General features: G+C 36.7%; 1 protein-coding gene across 1 annotated transcript; it reads right to left on the minus strand.

The window, feature by feature from the left end:
* Positions 1–6,309: 6,309 nt before the first annotated feature.
* Positions 6,310–19,915, minus strand: LOC107673150 (serine/threonine-protein kinase Nek1-like; the record flags this gene model as incomplete). Its single annotated transcript, XM_016466646.1, has 12 exons — positions 19,855–19,915; positions 18,125–18,182; positions 12,827–12,938; positions 11,968–12,092; positions 11,732–11,801; positions 11,410–11,516; positions 10,122–10,205; positions 9,953–10,020; positions 8,628–8,711; positions 8,365–8,419; positions 6,439–6,796; positions 6,310–6,348 (listed from the first exon to the last, which is right to left on the minus strand). Coding segments are annotated over exons 2-12 (1,117 nt in total), but the record flags the coding sequence as incomplete, so codon positions are not given.
* Between the last annotated feature and the right edge of the window lie 5,553 nt (positions 19,916–25,468).

Raw genomic sequence — 25,468 nt, forward strand, 5'->3', positions numbered from 1 at the left:
GACTCACAGATTGTAAGTACGTTTTTTATATTTAAAGAGTTTTTATATTTTATATTTTTTATATTTAAAGCGAGTTTTTTGGGCAGTGTAGAGTAGGGCTTGTTGTTTGTCATTTCTCCGATCACAAATGCAGACATGGTTTTATGTTTACGCGGCGGGATACGCAACGCAACGCGTAAAAACACAGTATAAGTCATTATAATAAGTAATTATGTGCCCACTGGATGCAATAAATGCCTAGTTTGTAATGGGTTTTATTGTTTTTGTCTCGTCACGCCGGGACACACGGCATCACAGTATGGTAAGGGGTGTAACATTTTAGTCACATGCTTGAGGTATTCGGCCAATCACGATGCACTGGATAGCTGGCCAATCAGAGAACACTTCGCTTTTCAGACCGATGAGCTTTGTAAAAATCGACGCGTTTCAGAAAGGCGGGGCATAGAGGAGAAACAATAATGTACAGTTTGTGGAAAATAATGTTTTTTTTTTTACCTTAAACCGCATAAACACATTTCATTACACCAAATACACAAAATAATGTTCTTTTTAGCAACGTCATATGACCCCTTTAACAGGATTTGAGTTAATTCTGGTACACTTCAGTGTCATCACTGATCAGTGTAATAACTGCTATACTAACATTTCAATTTTAAAATAATATCTATATTTATGTTCTCATATCACAACACTGACCTAGAAGACAAGGAAAAATACTCAAATGCTGCTGTGTGGTTTTCTGATGTCAGTATAAAGGGTGTGTGCTCGGTGTAAATTATACTCTTTCATTTGTGCAGTTACAGTAGGCAGTTTTTGGTTGTGTCTACTTTCTCACTTTATCAGTAGTGCTCAGTAAACATAAGATTGGCACAATGTACACTATGTAGCCTTTTCCAGACTTTGGACATGCATTTCAATCATCCTTAAAAAATAAAAGACAGTTTCAGTAATGGCAGATATAAGTGATTTTGAATGCCGCTTGAAGTCAGACATCCGACCTGTGAACTCGGGGCAGATCGATCAACCCCGACTTCAGTGAGACGCGTCATTTGATATCACTACATCCAACGATCATAATATAGTGCTACGTGACAAACTTCAAAACATTACACATTAAGTTTATATAATGATGCCTTAATTTTTGCTTTTCGTCAGCTGTTTTCAAAATGAACTGCATCATTTTATGTAATTTTTATTTTATTTATTTATTTTTTTTTCTCATAATTGGCATGGTGACATCATGAGGTCAATATGTTAACGTGACGTGTGATTGACTGGAATTCACTGATGCTGTGTCCCAATGTGCCTACTTATACTACACCCTTAAAGTATGTATTTTTTTGGTCAAGAAAAAGTACACACTTTTGAGTGTGTAGTAGAAGAATAGGCAAGCTTTAGGACATAGCAACTAAGATGGCGCCGCACACGATCACCTCAGTGCTTGGCTCTCCAGTGTTTGTACTGTTTTTGTTTGTTTGTCCTGGTTTTTGTTTCTCAAACACGATCAGTTTTACCAGGGATGAACTGCTGAAACATTCGGCAGAACACACCACAAAATATTCTACCGGATTTAGATTATTCTGACGTTTTGCTGAAATTGGCGGAGCAGCGGCACTGATCAACCGCTTCAGGACGCACAGACGGGGGAAGAAAGCCGGCGTGCTCGTGAAGCTCAGGCAGCACGGATTCAGAACGCCGTTGCCTAAATATTCTACCGGATTTAGATTATTCTGACGTTTTGCTGAAATTGGCGGAGCAGCGGCACTGATCAACCGCTTCAGGACGCACAGACGGGGGAAGAAAGCCGGCGTGCTCGTGAAGCTCAGGCAGCACGGATTCAGAACGCCGTTGTCTAGCATCCATCTGGTGAATCTCCACTCTCTACCCAACAAAACTGACAAAGTTCTGCTCTTCAGAACAAACACGGATTTTTCAAACTCTGCTGTTCTGTGTTTCAAGGAAACCTGGCTGAATGACTCCATGCCGGACAGCGCGCTACATCTGCCCGGCTTTCAGCTGTTTAGAGCAGATCATGATGCAGAATCAACGGGGAAATCGCGCGGGGCGGCGGGACATGTTTTTACATCAACAAAAGGTGGTGTACAGATGTAACAGCGTTAAAGAAGATGTGCTGGCCCGATCTTGAAGCGCTCTTCGTGCAAGCCGTTCTATTTGCCACGGGAGTTTTGCTCGTTCATTCTTGTGAGTGTTTACATTCCTCCGCAAGCGCACGTGAGCTCAGCTTTACAGAAACTCGCTGATTAGATCACAGACACAGAACAACAACACCCAGACTCTGTTATAATCATTCTTAGGGACTTTAATGAAGCAAATCTTTCCCGCGAACTGCCAAAATACAGACAGCATGTTACGTGTCCCACCAGAGACAGTAATATACTGAATCACTGTTACACCACAATAAAGGATGCATATCGCTCCATCCCACGGGCAGCTTTGGGGTTCTCTGACCACTGTTTGGTTCATCTTATACCGACCTACAGGCAGAAACTGAAATAATCTAAACCTGTATTAAGGACTGTAAAAAGATGGACTAATCAAGCAGAGCAGGATTTACAAGCTTGTTTACGTCTACCCAGACGGTGTGACACCAGCCTGTCTGAAAACCTGTTCTCTCCAGCTGGCCCCCATCTTCACACAGATCTTCAACAGATCACTGGAGCTGTGCGAAGTCCACTCATGCTTCAAATTCCGAACAGCTGAGCGAATCACTGGCACAACCCTCCCCACTCTCCAAGAACTGCACTCATCCAGAGTGAGCAAAAGGGCTAGCAAAATCACTCTGGACCCCTCACATCCAGCACACTCCCTCTTTGAACTGTTGCCATCTGGTCGACGCTACAGAGCACTGAGCACCAGAACGACCATACACAGGAACAGTTTCTTTCCTCAGGCAATCCATCTCATGAACACTTAACAATAATCATGGAACACACAACACTAGTATCCATTATTTATTTAACACACATACTTATTTACATTTCAAATTTGCACATATCATACCTGTACATACATAATTGTCTATATTATATACTGTGTTTTTGCTTTTTTGTACATTGTCTATTTTGTCTATTTTTATATTATTATTTTTATTATTTGTGTCCTGTTTTGTCACTGTCATTCTGTTGCACTGTGGAGCTTCTGTCACTAAAACAAATTCCTCATATGTGTAAACATACCTGCCAATAAAGCTCATTCTGATTCTGAATTTAGACAATTTTATGGTTAATTTGGAGGGCAAAAAAATTACAAGTCGAAAGAAAATCAAGACCACCCACCTTCTTAAAAATATTATGTGGAATAAAAAACCATATTGAATCAGGATGAACCAAACAATTTTTGATCCAATTAATCTTGAAAGTTTTATATATATCCACATAATCCAGCAATTCAAAATCTCTTTCAGATTTCTTCCCAGCTAAAACAGTTTTTTTTAAGATGGTGGTGTTTATTTTTCCAACAAGAATTAACCAATAATCTATTAATTTCTTTGCAAGTAGAATCCTGAACAAATAAAGACAGACCGGGAAAAATAAATCTTATGGATCAAAGGTCAAAGTCATCAATCATTTTTGTCATAAGCTCCCAGTTATTGACTACTAATACTTATGCAATGTACTTATTTCAGTTTTTTATTTTTTAATAAATTTTCGAAGTTGTGACAGTTCTGTTTTTGCTTTGTCAGTATGGTGTATGGAGTGTAGATTAAAGCAGTTTAACATAAGGCAGCAACATAACAAAATGTGAAAAAAATGAAGGCAAGGCACTGTATCTTTTAAGAAATTAAGAAAATAAAGTCATGTTGTTTTGTGCCAGATGAATGCAGTGCTGCTGTCTCTGACACAGTGCTTAAGAGAACATGAGATGAACTTTGACCTGTCATTTCTGCTCAGTCTTATTATCTTTTCTTCCTTTAATTTTTATGCAATTCATTAATAGTAGTCGTTGATAGTTTTTGTCTTATGTCTATTAGTATATTTCACATTTGTTTCCTTCACTTCAGATGTCACAAATCCAGCATTTTTTAAATAGATAACACATTTGAAATAAATTACAAATGTTGTCATTAATTCACAAAAACAATATAGTTGCATTTGTGTTTTTCTGCATGTTTATTTAAGCTTCATTTACATGTTTTACATGTTTTGTAAATGTTCTACATTTAAACATGGACATATCATCTAAAGCAATTACAATAAGTTTCAAAACAAGAAAACAAAAACATTTTAAACATATAAAATTAGGTCAAAGTTTGTGCATTTAAAGGTAGATCATTCCAATCTACAGGAGCCTTATACTTAAATGCCTTTTTCCCAAACACTTTCTTAACTAAAGGAGTAAGTAAAAAATAATAATATCCAGAATGTTTTAATTGATATGAATAATATAATATCAAATACTGACACAAATAATTAGGATAATTAAAATACATACATTTGAAAATAAATTGCAACCAGTGAATATATCTTTTAATATTGAGTGGAAACCATTTAAGTAAATCATACATAATAGAATGGTGTGCATCATAAACATCCAATAACAAATCCACACAAATTATTATAGGTTGTAGTAAGAGGCAAAATATTAGTTTTAGTTGTATTCTGATAAACTATGTAAGCATAGTCAAAAAATAAAAATAAAAAGGTAATATAAGTTGCAAAGCAAGTTTTTTTTTTTTTTTTTTAAATTCATGTGCGTGGTACAAATCAAACAAATATGCACTGTAAATACACAAACCATTTTGAATGTAACAGTGCTGGTGAAAAGAGATACGTCACAAGACCAATGTCACAAGTTACTTTCTTTCAGTTCTAATGTGTGATTTATTACAGAGCACACTGAATCTAGGTAATGAATCCAGAAATTATGAGGATATCTATTCAAATTACAAGTATATACATTTAGTGACAAGGTTAAAATAATGTGATGTGCTACTGTTTTTGGTTTAGGATTAGTGACTATAATTTATTTTATTTTAGAACATTTATGTATTTACTTAATTTTAAAAGATCAAACAATCAATCATCAAACAATTTTCAGATCGATAAAGTAAACTAGTTCCAAAATTAATCTTACAAAGTATATAGTCAATGTGAGGTTTAAAAGAAAGTTCAGGATCCAGCCATAAGCCCAGCTATTTAATTTGATCCACTCTGTGCAAGTTCGTCCTGTCATTACACATTATTATTAAAATTATTAGATTTAAATTTAAACATACATTTTGTACCAAATACCATGGCATGAGGTTTATCTTTAAGTTGTAAATTAGTATAGTTAGGGCTGCACGATATATTGCATGTGATTGTCATGCGCATCTCGTCAGTAAAGCCGGTTCTGTGATTAGTAGTAAATCTCCATCACCTGCTTTCAAATGGATCAGCATTTAATACACAGAGCCGTAGTTCAGATGAATCGCCGGCGATAATGAATGTGATATTGCGTAGCTTGATAGTAAACTATGGCTCTGTGTATTAAATGCCGCTCCATTTGAAAGCAGGTGATGGAGATTTACTACTAATCACAGAACCGGCTTTACTGACGAGATGCGCATGACAATCACATGCAATATATCGTGCAGCCCTAATTATAGTTATTATTAGTAGATACACATATGCAGTATAAAATTACAGAAAAACTTGGCCACATATGTTACACCTGGCTTCACTTCATTGGCTTACAACATCTTTAGACATTTAAATTGTTTTCTGCAAAGCTATATTTTCCCACTCCTACAGTCTTCCCTGGCCGGACCAATATATTCAATTAGGTCAGTTCTTGCTTTTTCAATTTCCTTCAAGCCATTGCAAAGATGTGTATGTGTTTCCTTTACCTGAGCAATGGACTTAAATACACTGAATGTTATGTTTTCTGGATCATCTATTTTCCCCTTTCTCATCTGGTGAATGTCTATGGAATCTTTCACAATTAAGGAGACATCAAGTATGACTAAGAGTCCACTTATCACACCTGTGACTGCTGATGCTGCTACTGTTGCTGTTCTTCCAACTTTAGCAATCTGAGTAATAATTCTGCCAACATTTGCCAGCAGACCTAGATTCACAAGCTCTGCGGGACGAACTACTTGTCGTTTGCCTACACTGCAGGATATTTCTATGTTGTCAAAAGTAGAGTCCAAATTAGAGAACTTCTTGATTCTTTTTAGTACCCTTATCAGTGTATTCAGTGATTTAAGAATTGGTTTAGTTATATGTTTGTAGTCATCCTCATATTTTACAAGGCTCTCATAGAGTGTTTTTTGTTTGTTTGTATTTCTTGAGCTAAAGACAGCACCTGTTACACCACCTGCAACTCCAACACCAACACCAACACCTGATACAATTAGAGATGCTCCAAATGTGAAAGGTGCTAAAATCGCACCAACTAATGCAGTGATTCCTCCTGCTGCTCCAATCACTGAACCTGACAGAGTTCCTGCTGTGCATTTATAATGCACCTCCTCTAGTGAAGCTGTTGTTTTTCCCCACTCTGTAACTAAGGCCTCAAAGTTTTTATAATGCTTATTGTAGGCCTCATCAAAGATCCTGAAATATACATTGAGGCTTTCTTTAAGGCCCACTGGAATCCCCTTGTTTTTAATTGCTGCATTGTTCAGGAATGATTTTGCTAGAATCTCATCAGCCGAAGGTTTATGTCTAGGGTCAAGGCTGAGCATTTCTTGGATTAATTTTCGTAGTTCTTCTGAGTATCTCTCCGAGATTTGGGGGGTGTTTCCTCTCATACTGTTGCTATGTTGAAAACGGCCCTCTATGTCATCTGACTGTGGGATAAAAAAATAAATAATAATCTGGATAACCATTCAATCCTACTGAGCAAGCTTTATTTAACACTTTAAATAAGGTTTAATGTGTTAAGGATTTAAGGCAGGGGTTCTTAACTCTGGCCCTCAAGGTCCACTTTCCTGCAGAGTTTAGCTACAAGCCTAATCAAACACACCTGAACAAGCTAATCAAGGTCTTCAGGATCACTAGAAAGATACTGGCAGGTGAGTGGACCTCGAAGGCCAGAGTTCAAAACCACTGAGTTAAGGCATTAGGTATCTCAAACTAACAATTAACTACTTTTTTTCAACTTTTATAAATCTAGGTTAATGCAAGTTTATAAATTTACTAACCAATTGTTCATTTTGTTAAATCATGTTTTTAATAATACAGTAGCATGCATTATGTTAATTTATACAATTTGAAATGTTAATGGGAAAACAGCTAACGTGGAAAAGAATAATTGTTGAACAAAGTCATTATTTTTGTTTTCTTTGCGCACAAAAAATATTCTCGTAGCTTCATAAAATAATGGTTGAACAATTGTTGTCACATGGGCTATTTTAATGATGTCCTTACTACGTTTCTGGGCCTTGAATGTGGTAGTTGCGTTGCTGTCTATGCAGGGTCAGAGAGCTCTCGGATTTCATCCAAAATATCTTAATATCACCACTGCAAAAACACGCTGTAAAAAGGAACATTTCACATTCTGCGGAGCAGTCTCAAAAATACAATGGAGTGAATAATACTATATTACATTATCATCTGAGGGTGTTTTTGCTTTTGTTTCAGGGTGCTTAAATTTATAGTTGACTATGATGTTTTTTACCCAGGTTTTGACTTTTTTACAAAAATTATTTGTGATCAAACATTAATTGCCAGACCCCCTGCAGTACCGCTGAGAACCCCCGGTTGAAGGCCCTTGATATGGAGTAAAAGAGCATTTGTTTATCTTAGATGTTGATTTCAGATGCTTTCTAAAAGCGTGCTGCATCTGCTACAGCCCACTCTGGTCAAGTATTTGAATGTTGAGCAGCAAGCTCATTGGCTGCTGACGCTACAGAAACCAATCAACTGCGCCATGTAGATAACGATGTGATTTAACGCAATGAACGCCCCTGCGTTAATTGTGTTAAATATTTTTAAAGCTGTTAAACTGGAAAAATTAATTGCATGCGAAAAAATTATTTCTAACATATTTGAAATTCAAGGAAAGTTTTTACTTACAGTTACCATGATTTTAAAAGTAAGTGAAGACTGTGTTTGTAGATTGTAAAAACTAGTGTAAATGGACCCAGTGTAACCCCTCTGGTTCTACTCAACCCTCTCCGAGCGGGATTCAAACCTGCGTTTCCAGCATGAGAGGCAGGTACTCTAACAAGGACACTAAAGACTACAGCCTCTAGTGTCAGTCGATAATGCACCTCTTGAGATTAAGGGAGTGAGACATTTACCCACACAGCTCTTACCAGCTGGCCTCCGTTACACCATCGGTAATATTTTTGTAATTTACTTGGGCTTGATTTAATACAGTGCTTTTTTGAGAAGGAAAAACAGAAATACTCACCCACACATCCAGCATGCAGAGATCATGGAGCAACCATCCCAGTGACCAGATGTCACTATAAAGATACGGATAACAATGAAAAAATAAATAAATAATTTAAATAGCTGTACTTAAATGATAAAGTAAATTGCATTGTTTTACACAACTAAAACAATCAACCTACATCTAAAGTCTTTCATCAAGGAAATTCTAACTTGTCTAACACTTTGTAACAGCTTTAACAAGTTTATCAGAATTTCACAATCAACATACAAAAAGCAAACCTTTTGGACTTATATTTCTTTTTAAAAACTTCTGGACTGACATACAGCTCTGCACCCACTACTGATTCTGCATACGCATCAGCTCTGAAAAAGAACAATTCATGTAAACCTAAACTGATAAAACGTCAAAAAGACTAGGGATGTACCAAACATTGGCCAAAAGAGGAATAAATTAATAAATAAATAACAGAAACATTACTTTAAAATTCAATAACAGAAACACTGATGTGGTAAAAAGCAGCATTCATGTGAAATTATCCTGGTTTAGTAAAAAAGGTATAAAAGGAGAGTCTGCTTTTATCACTCATGCCACCCACCGATAGAACCAGCTTCCAGAAGAGATCAGATGTGCTAATGTAGTGGTTATAAAAATCAATATAATTTTCATAAGAACATATGTAGTCATTATGAGTTTTGTTTTTTGTTTTTTTTCCCCATTTTATCTGCCTGAATGAAGTAGAATGACTGACTTTGGTATGGACTGAGATGTGTTATCTATGCTAATCATTGTGTCTGTCCAACATGCTAACAATAGAGAAAGCATGGGTAAAATCCTATTTATTGGACTGAATGTTTACGAATGTTGGTTCAGTACTGATACATATCTAATAATCCAATGCTGTATTATGGAGATGCCAGGAGGTGAAAGGGGTGGAGGTGGGTGCAAATGTCTGTGCAAAAGACTGAAGAACATGCATTGAATGGTCTTAAATAGGGTTGTTGTTTAGAGTAGGTGGAGAAATTGATCAGCTGAGTGATACCTGATGTGGTAAGCGTATATGCTATACTGTATGTTTAAAATAGTATGCATGCAATCTGGGCAGTGGGCAAGTGGTCTTCCTGAACTACGCTTGAATTCCGTTCGGTCACACTTTGTAATTGTCGTATTCTCTGCATATGTGTATAGCTAAGAAATAATTGGTTATTGTCAGGCTGGGGGATCCATGCCTTAAGGATGCATCTTAAACTGTCCAGTATGGCAACTGAGCCCCTTAAATCCTAAACTTTCGCCAAATTCAAGAATTACCAACAAGTGTTCCAATATAAATACTTCCCTTTACTGTAGTTGAAATCTATAGTAGTATGCCCATTGCCCAGATTGCATGCGTACTATTTTAAACATACAGTACACTATCTAATTTGTTGGAGATTATTTTATGGTAGTTATCAATCATCAAAACTATATTTAGACTTTGTTTAGTTATTGCAGAAAAAGTTAAGTGTGATTGAAATAAAGATCTATGTATGTTTGTACAGTATATATTTTAACTATGTATGTATCTATGTATGAGTCTATGTAAGTAATTAAATATTTATTTAGTTACCTTTCCAATGCTTTTGAGCATCCAAAATCTCCAAGATTGATGTAACCATCCTCAGTCAGAAAAACATTCTACAGTGACAACAGAAATTATTATTTGGTGAAAACTAATTATTATTTTATATTATTTGGTTTGGTGACAAATTATTTATTGAGCTTTTGTCAGTGTTTACCTGTGGTTTTATATCTCTGTGAAGAATATTGCTCTCATGAATATACTGCAGAGCCAGACAAATCTGAACAAACCAGTCAAGAATCTACACAGATGATAAACATGGAGAAAGCAGGCAGTTCATTAGTACAGTATTTAGTTAAACATTGCAGACCTATGTATTTGTATTATTATTTTTTTCATCCTAAAAGGCTGCATCTTTACTCTTAAGGCGGGCGTACATGGTGCGATTCTGAAGGTCGGCACGCCGTGAGCTCTGGCACATGTCACGATTGAGTTTATCCGAAAATCGTATGGAGGCAGTCACACACCAAATTTGGCACATTCGGAATAACAAATAACTGTATAATTAAACTAAAATTATTATAGACTATATGGTTTTTGTCATCTTCTGATTGGTCTGATTGGTCATGCCACGAATTTAAACCGACAGCATCCGATTTTTTTTGACATGTTTGAAAATTATCGGGAGGACGGGAGGTGCTCGTAACGTCTCGGATCGGCCTGTAATTCTTTCTCACATGGTACGAGCTGCGACCATGCGAGCATCTGCGATTTTCTCTCGAGAGAAAAAAATCGCCTGCGAGCTCGTATGACAGCAAAAATCGCACCGTGTACGCCTGCCTTAACAAGGTTGTTTCGAGCCTTTCATCAGTACTAGGGTACAGGCTGCCCATAAAAAAGTGTACCAATATTCTGAAGGGTGGTCTGGACTACCTCAGTACTTTCCATTGTAGTACTATTGTGGAACATTAATGTAGCCTATGGGCTACATGTTACTTTGATGTGAGAGCATCAGCATGTAAGAATATATTCAAAGGGATCATGAACTGAGAAATCAAAATCCCCTTGAATGTTTGACATATGGAGTCACTGTACTATAAAAAACATCCTGTAATTTTCAGAACTCAAAACCTTCTCGTTAGTCTAAAAACAGCTGGACCAGAGTTTCTGTCTTTCTCAAATTTAATTTCTTATTTGTTGTTTCTTGATACTTTTCTAGTTTGTATATTTTGTTAAATATTAAAGCTCAAAGATTATTTTTTCTTATCAATTAAAAAAACAAAAAAACATTGGGATTGTAATCAACACAATCAAACACAAAGCATATTGGATTTTTCTAACAGCATATTTCCTCACTTTAGACAGAGCTACTATTAGCTATTTATCAAAGGAACAATGTATAACAATACATTAATATTTCAAACTTGTACATAAATATTTCTCTTCATTAAAATGAATGAATGCACATTTGACCAGAGTATGTTATGTCCATATAAAACACTCACCTGCTGTTCTTCAAAAAACCCTCTCTCGTTCTGTGCTTTCATCCTCTGGTAAAGATTTCCTCCTGCACAATACTCCGTCACAATATAAAAGAATTCAGCGTCTTTATCTAAATAAGGAAATATCCAGTCAGTAATATAACTTATATTTATTTATTAGTGTAATGGCTTTATTTCACAGCCAAAAAACTACAGATGTTTTTGTTTTGTTCATGTTATTATCTTTCTCTACACAGTATGTCTTCATTTGTAAATTTTTCTCTTTAATTAAAATAAAATGATAAAGGAACATTACCATTAATCTTTTCCTACAATTTAAACACACCTTCAAATAAATCCGCATAAGTAACAATATATCCATGCTCCAGACTTTTCAAGATCTCGACTTCCCTCTTCTGTGGGGCAAAATTTTCATTTGTAATTTTTTTTTTCATGAGGCACATAAAATTGACACTCACAGCAATTACAAAACTGCATCTTTAATAGCATTTTAACAGCAACAAAATATGACAATAATAAGGTACTAAATACTTGATTTAGTATATGCTTGATGGTACTTACATTTCTGGAATTAATCTTTTTGATTACATAAGGATTTCCATCTTTGTCATTCACCAGAAACACTATTCCCGAACCCCTTTGTCCAAGTTCTTCCTTTATGGTGTATCCATGATCTTCTAACAATTCTACAATCAAGATTTACACATGTTAGAAGAGACAGAATTGTCATGACTTGGGAATGCCAGAGGAAGAAGTTATCCGAACATATTTGCACAGTTGTCACTGGTTTGCCCAGTATGGAGGTTTAAAGCATTTTGAAGTGACTTTTTATAACAGTTCCCTGGTTAGACAACTTAGAAATGCAATTTGACCAAAAACTTATACCACAATATGAGCAATTTTGAAACACAGTAATGAATACACATGTATCATGCTATAGTAATTTTGTCTGAAATTACTTTCGTCTCTATATATTCTATACAGATACATTACTAATTGAAATTGAAGTAATATCCCACATTTTCAACATTGTCACTTAAATGACAGCTAATTAAATTTGAGACATTTTGACTTGAAAAATTATATCGATAGAATGTTATGGATAAAAAAAGTGAAAAGAGAGAGAAAATCTATATTTTTACCCATCCCCATAAATATTTTAAATGGTCTCAAAATTACTATTCTAGAATATCATCATAAGAATCTCTCTATCAGAAACACAATTTGGACAATTTGGTGTCTTAAATTATACCTTTTTTTTCAACATGTATAACTTCACATAGGCTATTATACATAACCTTAGTTGTGAATTTCAGTTATAACTACATTATATGTGACATCAGATTGTGGTTTCTGATGGTGATTTTGCTGCTTACACAACACACTGATGTTACTCAGCTTCATTATGAAATGTACTCACGACTGAATAAAGGAGGTATTCCATTGCTAGAATCGCTGTCATCACTGGAGTTAGAGAGATTGGTTTCATCGCTGTCACTTCTGGAGTCAGAAAGTCTGCTATAGTGACGCATCTTTAAGAAAAAGTCATACCATCTCTTAATAAATTATCTTTCATATTTCAAATGTTAAGTCTGTGCACTGTACTCAGGAAAAAGATTCTGCTCCTGCGGGATAAAGGGCAATATCCAAGCTGACTAAAGTTGCCTAGTCAGGTGTGTATGCTGTTTAAAGAAATCATGTTTGTTTTCCAGTTATATCTGATGATTATATTCTATCATATAAAAGTATTTCCATTTTGTATAAAGGAGACATCACGTGTCAAACAGATTGAGTGCAACAAAGAATGGCAGCCCAATAATTCTGACTAAAATGTTGAAGTTGTTGGTTACACTTTATTTCGATAGTCCACTTTAACTTTAGTAACTTTGTAACTACATGTCAACTACATGTCAACTAATTCTCATTAATTTGCAACTACATGTCTACTAACTCTCAGAGTAGACTGTTAGGGTAGGTTTAGGGTTAGTAGAATAAGTTGACAAAGAAAGTGTTAGAAGATATTAAGCAGACAGTCTACTAATACTCTAATGACTGCTAGTTGACATGTAGTTGCAAAGTTACTTACTGTTAATAAAATGTCTAAAGTGGACTATCGAAATAAAGTGTTACCAAGTTGTTTAGTTTCATAATATAATGTAACGTTTTAACCTTTTTGTACAAGTATAGCATACCCTACATTAATTTTCTTATTTTTTTATTTTTTGAATACATTCATTTCATTATTTTAAATAAATTAATTATCAAAATAATAGTTAGTTGCAGCCCTCCTGCATGTGAACCAGCAGTTGGGGCAAATAAACATGGCATAATTTAGACATGATGTTTCAGTGCCTTGGAAGTATTTATGACACCAGTTGCATAAATTCATTGATTGACTGTTGAACTGACACTTAATGAAATTCATTGTCCAAAAATCTGCTTTTTTCCCCCAAATGTTCAAGTTTCACTTGACATTAGGGGTGTGCAGCGGAGCCATTATTTGTATCTGTATCTGTAACAATCACAAAATTATTCGTATCTGTATTCGGATAAAACCGGAAGTAGGCAGGGCTTAAACCGGAAGTTCATACAGTTACTTGAGAAGACCATTATGTCTATAGTTTTACACCCTTTTTTGTAGTTATCACTGAACAAATATGCAGCGCTTAAATAAAATAATGTTTTTTTTTTTTTATGATTATAACATTTATTTAAATATCTTCTAACAGTCGGAGCCGATACCCGTGTAAAGGCAGTGCTTCGAGTGCTTCATGCGACATAAGTTCGAATCCCAGCTTGGGGACCTTTCGTGATCCGATAAATAAATGTTTAAATATCAATTAATTAAAACTGTAAGGGTTCCTACCCAGTTTGGAAATAAGGAAATTGATTTAAGTAATTTCCAGGAAATGCATGGGAAAAGGCTACTGCAACACTGCTATTTTATTTGTGCTTAATTCATTCCAGTTTACACTCATTTACTTCACACACTCGTTATTGCGTAGTAATTTTAAAGGTTTATGTACAATGACATGCTTTCCCTTGGCTCACCGATTCCTGCACAGTTTGGAAAAGTATGGAATTTCACTTAAGTAATTTGCAGGTCTGGAAAAGTATGGGAAAAAAGAGAACAGCGTATAGAAAAATATTTTTTAACTATCTGCCATGTTCAGTCTTCTAAAATATAAAATGAATAATTTGTCAAAATAGTTTTATCGTACAAGCAGAGGGATTTCATGACAATCATTTAGTGATCATTTGAACACAACAATTTATTCAAGGCACACGTTTTCATTACGCAGCACTCTTTAAGTGAGTCTTTTTTTGAACTTCACTAAACAAATGTGCGTGTGCGACGCAAACCAGCAAAAGATAAAGATGCAAACGTGTAAGCATCTTTTGTCAAGGCAATTTTTTTTATTGTAATTAAACGCCCTTTTGTGAAGGCCTGCCCAATCTAACTATTAGTAAAATTAATGAACAATAATTTACCCATAAATGAAATGATCATAATGACCTTTCACCTGACAATCTCATCCGAGACGATCCCTCATGTTCAGACACCTTTAGTAATTTAGCGCGCTGCAGCCAGGATGCCTTCAATAACATCTGCGGCTGCCTGTAAGTGGTGTTCTCAGTGGAGCGGTGTGCTTGTTTACTTATATTATTAAATTATTATTATTTTACAAGAATGACGTTAAGAGAGCATGCACATATGTTGTTTATATTGCTGTGTGTAACGTTAGCTGCAGCAAGGGGCTATAATATTTTTGTTCAATATTTTCCTAATGACAATTTTATGATTGGTTTATAAAGGCTACTACGGACACCTTTTTCCCATTTTTATCACAGAATAAGGCAGGCCATATATTTGATAGATTCTATACTAAATGATATGTCAATCAGTAGCCTACTGAATTATTCATATAGTTTATTTATTACCTGGAGATGACTTGAAAAACACACATAAACCATACATTTCCATACAAGCAATCGTGTTTATTGTCTTCACATTTCATCAGTAAAAACATTTTTGCTTTTTATTCAGCTCAGCTACAGCGATAGCCCAATGTTTTTGTCCATATTAGGGATTTTCTGCACGTCATAAGTTATTGAGTCTGTTTTGGACTTTCTGTGTGAGAGTGCCCTCTGGCTTTGAGTATGAATGAAACATACACTGCATGAGAGTGTTCAACGCTCCTGATATTCACATCTCCTCATTTTGGATACGAATAAAACGTCAGGTTACGCAAAGACTATCGATGCTGTCTCTTTGAATTTAAATCTAGATTTAAATCTAGAAACCTCTAGCGATGCACCGCGGGCCGGTTAAACATCAATACAAATATGTGACGATTCAAATCGGTTGAGATGTTAAACGAATCGCGATACAGGGGAACTGACTGTCTTTAGAAAATTTTTGATGATATTTTCTTTTCATCTTGTCTCTGTATAATGCATATTAAAGCAGCGTTCATAAGTGCTGCGCTGCTTTGTTTACAGCGGTAACCAAGGAAACGCTGTATTGCTGCTGTTCCATAAGCACCAACCAACAGACTCCGAGAAACTTCGAGTCAAAGAATTAAGTAACACCGTGTCTACACTGGACACTACAGTTGTCACGGTGCATCCAGTGTAGACAGCATCACTGATTATAATAGGTTATCTTATCATCTCATGCCACGCCGCTCGCGACTGGTGTAGACACAGTGTAAGTCTGACTGGGGGAAAAAATGGATGATCCTTTAACCACAATTAAAATTGTACTGTTTTTAATGTCTTTGCACTCCAAATTTTTCGCCTGAAAAGACGGCGAATAAAATTAAAGAGGTCGTGAGTGAAGCTCGCTTTAAAGGGGTCATATGATGCGATTTCATTTTTTCCTTTCTCTTTGGAGTGTTACAAGCTCTTGGTGCATAAAGCCCACATGTCAACGTCACGATCTGGGAAGATTTGCATAACGCGCCCAAATGTTCACGCAAAGAATGAAGGCGTAACTTTTATTCTCGCTGTAGTATTGTTGTTGCCGCCGCCGCCATGCTGAGGAAATACAACAACTTAGTGCTGTGGATCACCGGATCGCCTTTCACCGTTTTCACCGCTCCTTCGTTCGGATCCTCCGGGCGCGCCGTTCTCGACTCCGCCGCCTCAGGTCACTCTAGCCGGGCCTCAGCTCACGCCAAGTTGGGGCTTTCGCTCATGCTAGGCCACTGTGTGCTTCGTTGTGAAAGCGAAACTACTTTGTTTGGTCTTCCAAAAGAGGACGATATCATTACACCAAATACACAAAATAATGTTCTTTTTAGCAGCATCATATGACCCCTTTAAGTGAAGTATGTGCATCGTCATGGCAACAGTTCATGGCCAGGTCAGATTATGTCGGCGTTTGTTGGAAAATCATATCACACTGCTCAGACATTCCACGACCCAACAAACGTCGATTGAGTTGTTTGGTCGGGTGAAAACGAACTCCGACCGGCAGCAACAAATGCTCACAGGGGTAACGCACTGATCCAACAAACTCCAACAGACGTTTGTCTGTGCTAGGGCTGGGACAATCTCCATCACGTGCTTTCAGATGGAGCGGCAATTAATACACAGATCCGTATTTCGCGGACAAGCTATGCAATATCGTGTTCATAATAGAATGTGATTCATCGGCGATTATGAACGTGATAATGCGTAGCTTGTCAGCGAAATACGGCTCTGTGTATTAAATGCTGCTCCATCTGAAAGCACATAATGGAGATTTACTACTAATCACAGAACCGGCTTTACTGACGAGATGCACATGACAATCGCATGCAATTTATCGTGCAGCCCTACATCAGACCAACTGCAGCGATGAGTAATTGAAGCCATTTTAAGATGATTTTAGTCAAAATGGCTGAAAAATCATAAGTACAACCACTAGTAATATGATTTAATGGCTTATCACTTTTTACCAATACGTGGCGCTGTTGTCAAATCGATGTGGTGTGTTCTGTGTGAGTTGACAATGGCACACACAAAGTTTGGTGTCAATATGTCAAAGCTTTGCAGAGATACAGCCTCAGACGTAGTCTGGCATCAAGCCTCAAATTTGTTACAGTGCTATACAAAAATGGTTTTGTCTATTAACACGAAATCCATAACTTTTTGTCAGCACAGTCTGAAGATGATCTGACTTGATTTTGGTGAAAATCAGACAAACGATCTAGGAGGAGTTAGAAAAAGTAGGTTTTCAACATTAATCAAAATGGCAGACAGGAAATTTGGCTGACTATGGCAAAAGTTGTATCTATGTTTTTGGCATGACCCAAAGAATACATTGAGAGAATACAAATGCCCCAAAGAATACATTGAGATCATTACAATAGGCTAATTTAATCAAAAGTTTTATTTTTGGAAATGTCATTATTAGTGGTTAATAAATGGTTTATTGCTTTTGACCAATAGGTGTCGCTGTTAGCAAATTGATGTGGCATGGTCAGTGTGAGGAGACAATGGCACATAAAAAGTTTGGTGTCAATATCTCAAAGCTTTGCAGAGATACAGCCTCAGATGCAGTTTGAGATCATTACAAAGGCAACATTCTGGCACCTTCAGAGCTTGAACCCCTAATAAACATGGTAAATAAGTAAATAATTCATTTTTAAAATTCAATTCAATGCTAATTAAACCAGACAAACCCTTTTACTCTGCAAAATAAAGCTCATGAATATTAAATTTAACTCACCCGGAATTCATCCATGTCTCCACCTCACAGAAGACAATGACAACTCATCAGTTATCTGCTAAACACAAGATAGTAACATTTATTAATAGGCCTACATGATTTTTTTTGTTTTTTTGTAAAACACTCTTTTGCATATTTTTTTATTTGCATATAAACCACTGAATATATCTAATTATCAGGGCCTATTCAGAGTTTTGAACAGCCAACACAAATATTGGACACACTCACACATAACCACTGAAGTATTCTCAGGGAAAAAGTTTGTCAGGTCAATCAAAGTGTGTAGACTTACAGCTGCAAGGTGCCACTGAACAGTAGCCTATGGTAAACTGTTTGCCTATTCTGTAGCTTAAATGGATATCCAGCATGTTTTTAAACATCCACCTACAGCAGAAAAATTGGACCTAACAAAATAAAGCCAGATGAAAAGAGAAAATTAAACTAAAAGGGTTAATTGCCGCATCAGATACTGCCTTAACCAGCCATTTCTATGCTATTTTTAAGTTTTGCCAACTTATTCAGATTTACGAAGTGTCTGTTAAATAAAGATAAATAGGTACATATCCCCCAATAATTTAATATTAAACACTGGCCAATCAAAAACTAGCAAGCATTTTCATTTAATTAACTTTATATTTAATATTTCACATTTAAATGTTTTGTATAAATTCGACACAATTCGACATTTGTTTCAAAAACAGATCTAAAATCGGGCAACATATTGGCTGAGTAGCATAGATAAGCTGATACGCTGATACACCGCCTCAGCAGGCCAATCAAACATCTCTGTGGAAACACGTCAATAATATCTGGGGCAAAATCAAGCTATTGACAAACACCAAAAACAAGCAAAGTTTCAAATAAAACCAAAGTCTCGACTTTCTAATGATGTACTGTTGTAGGGCCTACTGCACTGTCTGTACTGTCTCACCATAAAGTTTTCAAAAAAAACTATATAAATGTAATAATTGCATGCAACTAATCAACAAACATAGACTAAGTCAATTTCTTGCTACACCTTGGTTAATTTAGATTAAATTTGATTTAAATATTTTGAAATACCACATTAAAAAAAATTAAATAAATAAATACTACTACAATTTCTTTAAATGTTCGCCCCAGTCTACTTTCAGTTTTGTTTGCCGTGTGTCACTCCGTTCGTCGATACAACTTATTGCAAATTGTAGTCTACATTTGTGGGCCCAAACCAGGGGCGTAGATTACACGTGTCCCCCCACTTTTAATATCACGTAAATTCATCCCCCGCACTTTTTCGGGGAAGTGAGTTCGCATAGAGGTTTTCAAGAGCCGGTGTGAATGAAGAGACTTCTTTATAAAACATAAAAAATCTTACTGCTGTTCAAAAACTTGACCAGTAGGTTATATAGATTACAGAAATGTTAGATTGTAATTTATATATATATATATATATATAATAACATTTCTGTCCCCCTCACTTCTGAAATGATGGCTAAGCCCCTGGCCCAAACAAACACAAACACCTTTACACCATTACACTGGCCAGCCTTGTTGAAGTCCTGATTGAAGCTCTTGAGTGTTTTGTGTCGAGCTCGACCTTCACACGTTGAAAAAGAGAAACTCTGAGCTTTACAGCGCGACGATGAAAACTAATATAAACTGAACATATAGTGAACCAACCGATCCAATTTAGTTTAAAATAATTTGAGTAACAAACATAAGCAATGCTTAATGTGTTTAAAGTTACCTACATTTAAGTTAAAATCCACTTTCAGCCTTTTGCTCCTCCTTCTTCTTTCTCTTCCTTCTTTCTAGCTCTTTACATGAGGAGCGTCTCGCTGCAGCCGAGATATATCCAGCTGCAGACTCGCAGCGCCAGCAGTTTCAGAACCGCAGCCACAGAACCGGAAGTGAGGGGCAGAGTTATTAACAAAGAGAGAGCACGGTGAGTGGTCTGTAATGTTTTTGCTATTATATGTTTAATAATTATCGTATATATTATGTTAAGCATTTATCTGCTGAGTACTTAATGTGTGCTTGGCTTTATTATCTTATATTGAAACTTGAATTTGTTGTCATACTTTATAGTATATTACTATTTTCTGTGGATGTTTCGATTAATTTTCGGATGCATGCTGTAAATGGGCCTTGTGGTGAAGTTTTGAAGACGTTTATTATTCATAAAAATAAATAGTTCCTTTAATTCCTTCTGTTATATGCATTGTTTGTGTGTTAATATTACCTTGTAGTTTAGTTATTTTAAGAACAAGGAAGGTTTTTTTGTCTGTTTGTCTGTCTATCTATCTATCTATCTATCTATCGTCTGTTTATCTATCTATCGATCTATTTATCTATCATCTGTTTATCTATCTATCTATCTATTGATCTATCTATCTATTTATCTATCTATCTATCGTCTGTTTATCTATCTATCTATCTATCTATCTATCGTCTGTTTATCTATATCTATATCTCTATCTATATATCTATATACACACATTAATAAGAAATATTACATTTACATTTTCCTTTAATATTCTGTAATGAAGGAGATCCCATTAATCTCACAGAAGTTGTGAAATGGCTTCATTAAACAGACATCTGCTCAGAGGGCCAGTGGAAGAACCTCTTTTCCTTATAATGGAGGAAGAGGACAAGGAAAAGGCCCTCAACAATATCTTGGAACAGAAGCTTCCAGAGTGCCATTCATATTTCATCTTGTGTTCAGGGGAGTTATTTTTGTAGGATTGTCATGACAAAATGGGCCTAAGAGTGAATTGTTCAGTTTATAAACTTCAATTTAATTATTGTGTACATTTTGATTGTTACTTTTAAAATTATGCTGCTGTTTGTGTGTGTCTGTGTTTTATTGAAATGTTTTAGTTTTCATATAGAAAAATTTATGATGCACGTGTTCTTGACTTTGGAGTAAACATTTATTTTGAATCTTGTGATTAAAGTATATTTCATATAAAATGCCCAGATAATCATTATTTTTAATATCACAAACAGGAAATTACTTGCATAATACAATGAAACAAATAGCTGTATAGGTCTACAACTAAATTACACAAGGTTAATGTTTCTAAAATGCTTAATATGTCATTATAAAATGCATACATAAAGTATGACGTATAAGCAGAAAATTGCTGGTAATTGCTGTAACACTTGTTGCACTGCTGCAGCTCAGGTAATGTGTCAACTCTCTGAATCCTTATATGTCTCTACAAGAGATGAAGCCACACACAATTATCTCAATGATTGGGATTAAAATAACTAAACTACAAGGTAATATTAACACAAACAATGCATATAACAGAGGGAATTAAAGCAAACGATTTATTTTTATGAATAATAAACGTCTTCAAAACTTCACTGCAAGGCCCATTTACAGCATGCATCCGAAAATTAATCGAAACATCCACAGAAAAAAGTTATATACTATAAAGTATTATCAACAAATTCAAGCTTCAATATAAGATAATAAAGCCAAGCACACATTAAGTACTTAGCAGATAAATGCTTAAAGTAATATATACGATAATTATTAAACATATGATAGCAAAAACATTGCAGACTACTCACCCTGCTCTCTCATTGTCAATAACTCCGCCCCTCACTTCCGGTTCTGTGGCTGCGGTTCTGAAACTGCTGGTGCTGAGGGTCTGCAGCTGGATATATGTCTGTCTCAGTAGGCTACAATTGCCATCTAGCGGTTGGGAATTGTAATTGCATTTTTATTTATAAAATTAAAGACAGCCGAATATCAATAATATCATATAATGTGTATGAATGTAACATTTAACAGCTTGTGGGATGCATGACATCATATTATCACATGCAAGTAAACGTTTGAAACATTTAAATTAGCACTATTTTTGGCATAATAAATAATGCTATATTTAATAATGCTGTAAAATAATTAAATAAAATGTAAAATAATGCAAATTTAATGTTTCAAATGTTTACTTGCATTTGATAAGAAGCTGCGTGGGCGAAAATTACATGTAAACAATTTTAAGGCTATTTTGGCTATGCTCATCGCTGGTCTGGTTACTGGTATAGGGCTATAGCCAAGCCGTTAAAATTAGACCACAGATTGCCTTGATTTCACCAGGGGGGCTAAAAGCAGACTACTCATAGCCCTTCGAATTTAGAGCTAAATTGTGGCTACATATAGACCATGTCATGAAATGACACTTATATCTTTGTAGATATTATTGACACTGCGAACATGATAGGATATCAACCATCTCATGCGCTGCCTGGCCAAAAACTACAGTGAATCAGGTTTGACTATAAGTGGGCTACAGATAGCCGCTCTGACTATGAGCTAAATCGTGGCTACGCACAAGCTACGTATTGAACATGTAAAATAAATTAAACCAAACACTTTGTAAATGCTGTTACTTTGCTTACATGATGGAATATCATACACCTCACAAGTTATTTTGCCAAAAAACGACATGAAACCAAATTCAAGGTTATTTGGGCTAGATGTGGGTTACACATAGCCGGACTATATCGGGTCTATAGTTAAACGAGACGGTGAATGATGGCTATAGCTTGCTGGGTGTAAATTGGCAAATTAATCTGCAAATCACGTGCGTGCCGAAGAGTATAGGGTCTTGTCTGTATGTATCACTGATCAACTGCGATCCGTTTAACCCCTAATATGTGACAGATCAGAGGAATCTTTCATTTACTTATTTAACATGAAATTGTCAAATTGCTACTCCAGATCAATCACATACAACAAAAATACTGAATAATAAGAACAATCATTAGCACGCAATCAATAACAGAGGGTCATATCTATACACATTTTTCCCAGAACGCACTCCGAGCAGAATAAATATTTTAACATTTCTGTTCCTACGTTCCTCTGTATTATTACCGTTCCGAAACCGGTACGGGTAGAAGAAATACCGGTTAATAACATTATTTTTATGAGCTATGAGCTCAAGGTCAAAGGGCAAGTTTGAGTCTACCCTTTTCTCCAGCAACCACAGTGGGAGCAGCAGTACATTCTGAAGAGGGAAATGGTTACCGCTTTGTTCATGGCTGTGCCAGTGGAGAAGGGTGGAGAGCTGGAGACAGCCAATGTAATAGCCACTAGCAGAAAAGACATTATAGCAAGTCATCCGCTGGAAGTCCAACCCTTCCTAAATAAATGGGCAACTGTCTGTTCTGGAACTCTAGGGAGAACCAATCAAGCTACCCATCGGATTGTAACAATGGATGACATGCCAGTTCGGTCGAAAGCCTATAGAGTTTCTCCCTTAAAGAAAGAGGTGATGGAAAGGGAGATCGATAAGATGATGCAAGAAGGCATCATTGAGCCGTCTCAATCACCTTGGGTATCTCCAGTAGTATTGTTCCCAAAGACAGATGGCAGTCTAAGGTTCTGCGTGGATTATCACCAACTTAATTCCAAAACTTCCCAAGATGCCTACCCGATGCCTCTCATCCACGATATACCGGAGTCGTTGCAAGGTGCCCATTATTTCAGTACCCTCGACTTAACATCTGGATACTGGCAGGGCGAAATGGAAGAAAGCAGCAGGGAAAAGACAGACTTTACAACCACTTTTGGATTATTTCATTTCTTGACCATGCCCTTTGGGCTAAAAAATGCTGAGGCCACGTTCCAGAGGTTGATGGAGAAAGTGTTGGGTAAGCCAAAGAGGAAGTGTGTGTTTTGTCTACATAGATTACATTATTATCTAATCCCTAAGCAGCCAACAATACTTAAAAGATCTTGAAACTGTCTTTCAGAAGCTGAAAGAGGCTAATCTTACCCTAAACCTAAGGAAATGTCACTTCATGAAAGCATGTTGTGTCCGTGGAGGGAGTAAAAGTCGACTCGAACAAGATCACCGCCATCAGTGAGTACCCAACCCCACAAAACTTGTTGGAAGTTCAGAGGTTCTTGGGGTTGGTTGGGTGGTACCACAAGTTTATTCCCCACTTTGCTGAACTGGCTGCCCAATTGAACCATGTTAAGAGGAAAGGGGTGAAATGGACATGGACCAAAGAAACCCAGTTGAGCTTTGAGAGTCTCAAACATGCCCTGCAACATGCCCCTGTACGAGTTCAACCTGATCTGTCGCAATCCTTCCAGGTCCAGACGGATGCTAGCTCAGTTGGCCTGGGAGCAGTTCTAACCCAGAACATCAGTAGAGAAGAAAAGGTGATTGCATATGCCTCGAGAGATTTGAGGGTAGCAGAGGTGAATTATTCAACCTCAAAAAAAGAGTGCCTTGCCGTGGTGTGGGCTGTCGAAAAGTGGCACCACTAACTGGAGGGAGTACCATTCATGGTGTATACGGACCATGCTCCCTTGACCTGGGCCTTTAACTCACCCAAAACTATCTCTCAGTTGACGAGATGGACCTTAAGGCTCCAGCGGTTTCACTTCCAGGTACAATACAGGAAGAAACGGGTGAATGTAGTGCCCGATGCCATGTCGAGAGCTCAGCATTGCCACGTTCCCTTAGCTGTGTATGTTGATGAGAAATCCTCCCATTGGAATTTGGATATCCAATCAACCATGGCAGAAATATTAAAAGCCCAGAGTGAGGATGTTGAGGTCAATGAGTTAAAGGGGGGGCTTGAAATCATGGATTACATCAACCGCATTAGGTGGGAAGTCCAGCAAGGGTGTTGTACAGAGTGTCGCCCTTTGCTGCGGGTACAAATTACCAGCTAGTAGTGCCCAAGAATCTAACCACTATCTTCATCAGTTACTTCCATAACAATCCACTAGGGGCACATGAAGAATGAAGACACTTCAGAAAATCCTAGAAGTCGCCTGGTGGCCGGAAGTGCGCAAAGATGTATGGAAGTATGTGAAAGAATGCTCAGTCTGCCAGAAATACAAGCCCAGCAACACCAAACCCTCTGGTTTATTCCAGTCCACAGAGGTGGAGGAGCCGGGGTACATGTTAAGGGTGGACCTTATGGGGCTCCTTCCCAAAAGTAAAAAGGGAAATGTGTATCCCCTAGTAGTAGTTGATTATTTCTCTAAATGGCTAGAGCTTTTTCCCATCAGAGATAGCAAGACACATCGAATCTGCCAGATTCTGCAAGAGGAGGTATTTACAATGTGGGGAGTTCCTAAATTCCTACTGTCAGACCACGGGCCCCAGTTTCTAAGCCAGCTGATGGAGGATATGTGTAAGAGATGGGGAGTAACAAGGAAGCTCACCACCAGCTACCACCCTCAAACAAATCTCTCAGAGTGAGTCAACAGAACCCTCAAGACCATGATTGCATCCTTTGTAGGTGAAAGCCATCGTGACTGGGACAGGTGGCTGGCTGAATTTAGTTTTGCTATTAACAATTAGAGAAGAAAAACAAATA

Source organism: Sinocyclocheilus anshuiensis, unplaced genomic scaffold (assembly GCF_001515605.1).
Source record: "Sinocyclocheilus anshuiensis isolate Anshui unplaced genomic scaffold, SAMN03320099.WGS_v1.1 scaffold720, whole genome shotgun sequence".
In the NCBI taxonomy this organism is placed as follows: domain Eukaryota; kingdom Metazoa; phylum Chordata; class Actinopteri; order Cypriniformes; family Cyprinidae; genus Sinocyclocheilus; species Sinocyclocheilus anshuiensis.